Source organism: Achroia grisella, unplaced genomic scaffold, assembly GCF_030625045.1.
Source record: "Achroia grisella isolate CSIRO2021 unplaced genomic scaffold, CSIRO_AGI_Agris_v1 utg902, whole genome shotgun sequence".
Lineage (NCBI taxonomy): Eukaryota > Metazoa > Arthropoda > Insecta > Lepidoptera > Pyralidae > Achroia > Achroia grisella.
This window is the reverse complement of record NW_026713060.1, coordinates 943,542-953,955: the sequence shown is the minus strand read 5'-3', so window position 1 is coordinate 953,955 and position 10,414 is coordinate 943,542. Positions and strand designations below refer to the sequence as shown.

The 10,414-nt window shown below is 31.9% G+C and overlaps 1 protein-coding gene across 1 annotated transcript; it reads left to right on the top strand.

Annotated features, from left to right (window-relative positions):
* The first annotated feature begins 311 nt into the window (after positions 1-311).
* LOC131853444 (kynurenine aminotransferase) lies at positions 312-10,188 on the top strand. Its single transcript, XM_059204334.1, is given in 10 exon segments — positions 312-451; positions 590-745; positions 1,613-1,766; positions 2,499-2,625; positions 3,293-3,402; positions 6,503-6,746; positions 7,968-8,134; positions 8,697-8,883; positions 9,216-9,379; positions 9,934-10,188. Coding segments are annotated over 10 exon segments (1,401 nt in total). The 5' UTR covers positions 312-434; the 3' UTR covers positions 10,009-10,188.
* The last annotated feature ends 226 nt before the right edge of the window (positions 10,189-10,414 follow it).

Genomic DNA, 10,414 nt, shown 5'->3' with positions numbered 1-10,414 from the left:
AATTTTAGACACAGTAATGCAAATAATCTACCTAATCCAGTTACAATAAGTATTACATTATTAAATTTATTTTTGCCAACACCGAGAATAAATAATAATCACGATCATTTAAACGTATCCGAATTAAATAACTATTATACTACGAAACAAAAAATAATTAATTAAACATTATATTAAATTATATTAATAATCTATTTATTAGTACTGATTATTTTATCTACCTACCTTCCGTATAAACTGTGGTCGTGGAGTTTTTGTTTGACGTCTGACTGACAGTGTGACTGACACTTAGAACCGGTAAAAAAAATGATCAGCACTTAACTTTCTTTACTTTAATTTATTTATTATTCGTCGGAATATTCAATTTAGATCAGTCAGTTCTTGATAATAGTATTCATTAATTCAAACTCCTTGTGAATAATTATAATAATTACATGAAATTAGTGATTCTGTAAGTTCTTTGACGTTTGTTTGATGTTTATACTTTATACACCTACTTTATTTTATCGGTCTTCGTCAATTCAATCTTATCAACAAATAAAGTTTTATATATAAATTATAATACATAGCAAAATTGTATGATGTTTAGTTGGAGATACACGCTTCGTGCAGCCGAAAATAAATATAACAGTATTGTAAATAATATAAAAAACAGCCAATTAAGACATCAGATTAGACAAGGTTCAACAATGAGTGAAAAATTTAAATTACCTGCGCGATATGGTGCTGGAGATAAAAGTGTTTGGTGAGCGCTTATTAATTTTCTTACATAATGTAATGTACGTATAGTAATTAATTATTTTATGTACAAATATATCATACCCAGTAACAGCGTTGTCATTAGGTTATAAGGCATATTATAGCCGTTTTTAATACTGAAAACTGCCGCTTCTTCATTATTTATATTTGTTACTAAACTCCACCTAAGGCTTCCTCTGAATCAAATTATTTTACGGAACATATTATTTTAATATTGTACATTCTATATAATAATATCCATTATTCTTAATGTACAAGAAATATATGCTTTTATATGAGTTGATCTGATGAATATTCATGTTGCTTAAATAATTTGTTACCACCTAACCCTTTTAGGTGGTTGTTGGTCCCCCACCTTCCATTGTTCCATTGTACCTACTTCTTGGTTATAATTTCTGTTAATTGTTTCGTATCCATAATAAAATACCTCCTTACAAGCTGGCCTTGTGATGTCCAAGATCAATTACTTTATTTCTTATTTTATACTAATTAATTGTCATAATAGAAATAGTTATGAACAGAAAATTGTTTAAATAGATATAAAACTAATCGTTATCCAAATAAACTTAATATAAACACTTTTGATTAATTATATTTTTTATTCTTCCACACATTCTGAATTTATTTTATACTAATTAATAGACATAATCAAAATAGTTATTAAAAGAAAATTGTTTAAATAAAAATAATGGTTATTCAACTAAACTCAATATAAACATTTTTAATAATAATATTTTTTTATTCTATCACTCATTCAGAATGCAGACTCATCACAAGTCCAACAAACAATAAACTTGCTCTTTTAAATAAATGTTGTTATGACACAATTCAATATTATTATTAAATCTGCCAGGGTGGAGTATATAGAACTAGCTTCAACATACAAACCACCTGTGAACCTCGGCCAGGGCTTCCCAGATTACCATGCACCAGAACATGTTACAAAAGCCCTCGCTGCAATCACCACTGGTGATAATCCATTACTCAATCAGTACACAAGAGGTTTTGTAAGTATCATTTTATCTCTATGTTATTTCTATTATTTATCCTTATAGGCATTAAGACTTTTATGAAATAGGCTGAATAAACGGAGGCCTATATTGACTAATTTTATTTATTTATATGCTAATATTACTGATATACATTAGGTAGGCTTTTGTATAAAGTCATATACATGGTTTTCTCATCCATTTTACTCTTTCTTTCTTTGGTACTGTTAAAAAAATATGCATACCATCAAAATCATGTTTGTATAAGAAATACCATATGCATATGTAATTTTTTTACTAATAAAGTAATTTTTTTACTTAATGGATTTAAATTACTTTATTTAATTCCGCTACCATTTAAAAACATGACCTACTCTACTGGAAGCGTTATGACCTCCTCTATAAGGTACAAATTCTGACTGTTATTGGATCTACACAAATATGGTTATCACAATATCTATTTTAATTGCAAGCTTACTTTGTAATATGTTTCAGTTTAAAATTACAAAGTATGGAGTAAGATACCTTAGTCATCCAGAATTAGTGTCACAAGCATGCTATTGATGGCAATATATCCATAGTTGATGTACATGTGATGCTTACCACTTGCCAATAAATTGGTTTATTTCCCATTCCAGATGAAATTGTTATTCCCTAGTATGTGGTACATTAATAATTATTACATTCTGGCTAATAAGACCAATGTTTTATATGTTGTTAAATTGATTTAATACAATATTATTTTTTCAGGGCCATCCAAGACTTGTACAGAACTTAGCGAAATTATACTCACCATTGATAGGAAGAGAAATAGATCCATTAAATGAAATATTGGTCAGCAGTGGAGCATACGAAGCTTTATTCTGTGCTATTTTAGGTAATTGCATATTATAATACAATTTGATTAGAATAAGAATTTTCCAATGAGGGAAATGATTGATGTTGGCGGTATGCGGCCAATTGTAAAAGCTAAATTAACAATTATTGTTGACAAAATGTGCCAATATTGCCAAGCTGAAGAGGAACGCCACTACACATCCTATGTGGTAGTAGCTATAAACGAAATATCTCATTTGAAAAATTTACACATAATCCTGGCAAGATAAAAACCATTGCTCCTAAGAATATCCTTCAATTGTCCCTGATAGCTCTAGGTAGAGAACTCGGAAAAAGAGCGAGCACAATAGATCTAGGCAGGTCGCAGTGCTACAGGTCTAAGCAACAGACAATAGGCCGAACCCCTCAATAAAAAAAGTAATATTAAAAAGAAAATCTTACGCTGATCCATAATTATAAACAGAATAATGGCAGTAAGGTGATACTGATTAATATTAATGAAAATGTCCGTTTTAGTATGATACTCGTTTATTACTCAATGGTAGAGTAGAACACATGAATGTGTTTTGTTGGAAATAAATGCATTACATTCTTAATGTAAAAAGAGGTTTTACAAACACATCAGATTAACACTACTCGTCACAAGAACGAATAAGAAACTTAGGTGTTGTTAATGTATAAATAATTATTTTAAATTATTATTTCAGGTCATGTGGACCATGGTGATGAAGTGATTGTAATTGAACCATTCTTTGACTGCTACGACTACATGATAAAATTCGCTGGTGGCATCCCTAAATTCATTGCTTTGCAACCCGTAAGTACTAAACTTCTCTCTAAACTCTAATTGGTTAGTATCTGCTTCTATATTTATTAATAATATTAATATTCCTGGATAATTATAACAACGGCACCTAGTTCCAAGATGCAGAACTTATATTATGGATACTAGACAATTGGTATTTTTTTTTTTTGTAAATACATATTATACCTAGAAAACACCCAAACCGACACAAACCTGTCCTGAATACAAATGTCTTACCGTGCGAGGAATTGAACCCACGACCATCGGAAGTATGGCGGTGAGCTAAACCGCTAGACTACCAAGACCGTCATATAATGTATGCACACTCTTAATATTTAATGGAGAACACAAACATAATACATATATAGATTCTAACCATTTATGTTCCATTCGGAACATAGCTTTAGCTTCACTTTATGGGATAAACTAATCGATAATAAAACAAAAATACAAATATATTAAACATATATTAAAAATACAAATATTCATATATTAATTAACTATATGTATGTATATAAGTTAATTGAAGCTTAAGATAGAGAATAGTCGATTTATCTCTCTTATCTCAATGTGTGGCCTTCATACAATAGCATAGTTTACTAATAAAGATTCTTTAATATACGCTGCATGATAATGACGTCATTAGGGTTGTCAAAACAATAAATAGATTTACCTTGACTTGTCTGACCTGCCCTTGATATATATTTAATTAAAATGACAAACTGACCGAGTTTTTCATTTTAATTAAATATATATAAATATTAATTCATATTTTTGTATATATAATATAATTGAAATGTCAAAAACGTAATGGAAAGACCGAAAAACTTGGAAAAAATTAAATATTTTCTCTAGGTCTTTCGGTCTTGTCCTTCCCTCACATACCTTCATATCCCTTAATATTACTACTATATCTCACGCCTCACTCTCTCTCGCCGTAAATAGATATAGATGGGTAGCAAAATGCTGATATAAAGCAAAATAACGATTAAAGACGATTTTTATATGTATTATTTTGTGTTTCATTATAAATTATTATATAAAAAGTGTCTATTATTATATATGGGGTATTCAGTCATTGTCATATATTGATTTCCTAGTACCGATTTTTATATGTCCATTATGTTATTTTTAAAACAAACGCGGTATATATTATTATTTATATATTAATAATATATATGGTTTTGTTATAATTGTTTCCTATTTATACGAGAATAAGTCTTTGATAATTTGAACTCACGACCTCCTGAGTGTAAGTTTATAAACCAAAACATAACTAAGTATAAAATTATATATGGACACACAATTATTTACTGAGTAATTAAACACAGTGTAACGTTATCGTTCATTATTTGTTCTGCGATTTTATATAGTATATCAAACGAGACAATGCGGTGATAGGACTATGTTACACATGAGGTTATCGTAAGATCGTGTAACGAACTCTTGCCTTCTCTACCAACATATCTTATATATAAAATTCTCGTGTCACAATATTAATTACCATACTCCTCCGAAACGGCATGAACGATTTTTATGAAATTTTATATGCATATTCTTGTTTGAGAATGAGGATCTGAGAATCGGCTACTATATATTTTTCACACCCCGAAGTTATAAGGGTTGTCTTTTTTTATTTTTTGGAACATTTTTTTTATTTTATAATGTGGCATTAAAAAATACATACAACGTTATCGTTCATTATTTGTTCAACGATTCTTATATAAGTATATTAAACGAATACTGTAATGCCATATAGTAATTTTTGTAGCTGTGACGTGGTCATGTGGACATGAGGTTCATGCTCACTAAAATGTCCAGACATGTGGCGGCGTGGTGGGCCGGGTCATATCTTATATATAAAATATGGTCGAGCACAGTGATGGCTTATCCGTCATACTCCTGAACGAAACGGCATGAACGATTTTTATCAAATTTTATATGCTATTCATGATTATATTTGACCCAAAAAATTTGTGCTAGTAGTTTGTATTCACACGTTTCGACTTGTAAATGTAAACTTACAAGGATTATTTAAAAGAGCTTTTTTGCTTTCTTCTTGTGATGACATTTTTTTTATTTTATAATGTGGATAAAAAACAAATTGTTATGACTATTCAAAAGTGCTTAAATTTTTATTTGAATAAATGATTTTCTATTCTTTCTATTCTATTCTAAATTTATATGACAAAACAAAGTTTCCGGGGTCAGCTAGAAATGATATAATATCCCTGAAAATTCACACAACGCCATCTAATCACAAGCTAATTGAACTTCATCTTATGGGTACTAGACAAATAATAAATACTTTAATTTTTTTTGTAATTACATCCACAATATACGTAGAAAACACCCAGACCAATACAAACAATCATCTTGAATACAAATTTTTAAACTAAGGAATCAAATCCAGTAACATTGGATATAAAGTGGTGTATGTCCGCCAGCACAGGCTGGGTCTATTATTGGAAAAGCAAACAAGCTGACGAGCCTGATTGTAAACGGTAACGTCGTCGCCTACATACATGAAAATGACGTCATCACGTTATCATGCGACATCCGTGATATCATGCTCTATCATTTCACTGCCTTTTTCTTTTTTTTTACTTGGAGAAAATTGCTCAAGGAAAGGCAAGCAAGGGTACTGTGAGACTCATACTCACTAAAAACTCCAAGATGTCACACAACATCATATGCCGGAAGCTACTTGGCGGCTGAAATAGCTGAGACTGAGGTAAACATGCAGACTTTTTAGTCTACCTCTGGGAAATATTTTATTATCATCCACAATAAAAATATACTAATTGCGACCTCGGTGGTGTAGCGGTTTAGCCACCTTACTTACGATGGTCGCAGGTTCGAATCCTCATCGGTACAAATATTTTTATACATGAGATGATGAATATTTTTATAATGTACGATTGTTTGTATCGGTCATTGTCTATGTATATTATGTATGTATTTACAAAAATAATTTATAAGTTTGTATGAGTCGTCTAGTACACATAACACAAGCTCTGATGACGCTGTGTAAATTGTGCTGAGATATTATTATTATTCCTTCAATTACACGAATAAAGTTTGAACACTATTGTAAAATAAATTGTTACAGAAAACAGATAAATCTGATGTATCCTCAGCTGACTGGGTGCTGGATGAAAAAGAACTAATCTCCCTGTTCAACCCGCGGACCAAAATGATAATCCTGAACACCCCACACAACCCCCTCGGCAAAGTGTTCACTCAACAAGAATTGGAACTGATCGCAGACTTGTGCAAGAAACACAATGTACTGTGCCTCTCTGATGAAGTGTATGAATGGATGGTGTTCAAACCACATAAACATATTAGAATAGGTAAATTTCTTGATTTAAAAATTAAAATGAAAAAATGTAAAGGACCCGTTTTGTGTAGATTTTTATTCTTTACAACCTTTATTTAAAACATTTTTTCATATTACTTATCATTATCAAGTTATTTTGAAAAAAGGCGTTTTTCAACCCTTTCATAAATTTTTGATCCCATTTCCATTAACTTAAATCATAATTTCTTTTTTAATACGTGAATTCACGAATTTACGGACTTACTTTTTTATATTGCGTCAAAACTGGTCACATTATGTTTAATTTAAAATTTTACTGGTCTATTATATGAATATGTGAATGTGATGGCGATGTAAAGTAAATGTTTTTCTTTCTTTCTTTTTCGAAGTCGGTTTAATATGTATTTAAATCCACATTGTGATGAACCTTACTTGTAAGATAACTAGGTCTCATATCTAAGGTCATATAATATATCATGGGAACTGAATGGCGGTGACCTCTATAGTGATAGTGCGCCCAGTATAATTGCGCAGTCGATTGATAGTTCTGATTCTATTCCCAGAAATTTAATGGTTGTTTTATTTATGTTAAATTAATTTGATTTATTATTATGAAAAATAATTATAGTAACATTTGAGTTTTTGCCAGTTGTTTTCAAATGAAGTAGCTAATCTAACTGGACTTGGAGGAGGGGTGAAGGGGGTATAGTAATGTGGACTAATAATAACATTGCTAGCAATGTACCATGTTAGGTTGATCTCCACGGGGTGCTTGTAAATCATCGTGATAAATTCCAGGTGATTTGCCAAGACGAGCTAACTGTCCTAATCTCATGGCCATCTTATGATCCCGCCAACATAATCCGTTAGCGTAGGCGGGTACACCATTCCATTATCAAACAAAAAAGTAAATACATATCAATCTAAACATAAAAATATGCATTTTAATTGATTACGATGAAATTATACTTCCGTGCGTGCGTTGCGTTGCGTTTAAGGTATTCTCTCTGGTGGTGGTGGTAATGTATTCTAGACATCAGTATAAATAAAAAAAAATATGGTCAGGTCAGTTAACGTGAAATAATTTCCAAGGATGACCAAACACAAACTTAAGGAGGGGAGGGAAGGATATTCTTTCGACTAATGTATTGGTTAACGGCTGTGACGTTAGAACATGGCACGTCCGGTTCCGATTTTCATCCCTTCACCTCTTAAAAATAATGCGTATTAACTATTTTAAGTTACATTTGTATAGCCAGCCTACCCGGCATGTGGGAGCGGACCATCACGGTGGGCTCAGCAGGCAAGACTTTCTCCGTGACGGGGTGGAAAACAGGCTGGGCGTATGCACCTGCCAACTTGATGAGGAACCTGCAAGTGGTACATCAGAACTGTGTGTACACGTGCTGCACTCCCGTACAGGTATATAGCGTAATTATTTATTTATATACGACACTTTGAGCTGCTTATACATGTATTTATGTTTTTAACAGTATCCCTAACATTCACTTTCGGCTAGCTGCTTCAGTTGAGAACTAGCAAGACACATAATTGTAACATTTTTTTCGTTGTAATCAGTTTCAAGTTTAAAAAATAACAATTACATCAACATCTTTTTACCCAATCCACCCCCGGATTTTCACTGAACTTATCAATACAACTCTCTTAACCATTTAAAAAAAATCAACCAGAGGAAATTATTGAAAAACTTAGGCTCTGGCTTGGGGACTCTAGAGACTGAACATCGCTAGAATGTACCATTTCAGGTCGACCTCCACAAGGCCGGCCCTGGAACCATCAATGTCAATTTCTTGTACAATCGCCACGTCGAGCAACTGAACTGATTTGATGCTCATCCTATCAACCTCCATTTTGCACCGTAAGCATAAACCGGTGCATCAGTACATTAAAACAAATGTCTTAGACTACCACCTCGAAGATTAACAGTTGTGAAGATACATATACAATTTTACTCAAATCGCAGGAGGCCGTAGCCCGCGGACTCGAGTATGAACTAGCTCGCTACGACTCACCAGAATGCTATTTCTTCTCACTGGCCCGCGAACTGATCGCAAAAAGGGACTACGTTGTCAAAATACTGAAGGAGACTGGCTTCAAACCGACTGTGCCGGATGGTGGTTACTTCATTGTCGCTGACTGGACCGCTTTAGGTTAGTAAATGAGCCTAACTGCACATTTTTTTTATGTTAAAAGGATCTACACAAGACACTAAAATCAGAGCACAGGTGGGCAGCCCCCAGATTGCTTCCTAGATCGTCTAGTCCTTCGAAATCGGAGCCGATTGTACAGTGCCAGATGATCGTATTTTATCTCCATAACCACTGCTCAAACATCGCCCCTATTTTAGCGTTGTTTGTGGTACCAATTTCAACCTTATGTTTTTATTTACGTTCTACAATGATGAGCAGATTAAGACATTATTCGCTCCCTATTCGAACTAAATTCACATTATAACGCTCTTAATATAATATGTACGTTTCAGAAAAGAAAATAGATCTGAACTCTGAGAACGACAAATACAAAGACTATCGGTTTACGAAGAAGTTCGCCAAAGAGGCAGGTGTGCTGGCCATCCCGCCGTCTGCCTTCTACTCTGAAGAACATAAACATTTAGGCGAGAACTATGCCAGGTTCTGCTTTATCAAGGTAATTTATTTAAAATACATAAATGAATAATAATGTATAACATATAAATGAATAATTAAATTTGAAACTTGATATTAATTTGAAACATTATTCATAAATTTTACAACTACATAATTTTTTTACGTGTATCATATAAAAGCTTCTGGACAATGAATCTAGATATGTAAGAAAACGAGCATATATTTAGTACTAAGAAAAACTAGAAAACCTTAAATTTAAAAAATTACAAAATTCCTGATTTTTTTTATTAAAAAACTTAATTAGAATAATGGATTGTTTTACGCATATACTTTCATGGTGCGATACTGATTTCTTTAGTCTGTACTTTCTATAAATAACATTAAACAATACTTCCAAATTAATTTATCCTTTACATAAACATTTTTGTATAATTAGAATGACGAACAAGTTAACGGCGAGACCTGATAGTAGATGGTAACCGTCACTTATATAAATGAACAGAACTAGGAGCTCATATGATGCCATTTTTTACGATTTTATATATTTTTTTACTTTTTTTTTATAATAATCACCATTATACATTTTATTTACAGAAAGACGAGAATCTCGCATTGACTGAGAAGTTACTAAAGGAATGGGGTAGCAAGAAAAAAGATTGACTATATTAAATGTAAAATGTGATATTATACTTCTATTGGTGCGGTGCAAAATATTAATGCGGTAACTAAACAAACTGAAAAACCACTTCTACATCTATGACAGCGATTTCGTTCAACGATTCTACACTTCTTTCTTAAAAGTGCAAATTAAAAAGAATCACTATAGTCTGTACTCAATACAAACTATAGTATTTTTTTAATCTGTACTGTTAGAGTCGAGAATAGGTCAAATCAAGACAAGTGAAAAACTAATTTATTGCCGCATTGCTAATGCATATTTAAGTTAGAACGAGACAACAATATCTCACAATCTTATTCACATACATGCATATAATCAATCAATAAATATAAATCTTCATAAGAAAAATATTTATATATGCGTATATATGTTAGTTATCACATTAAATTATACAAG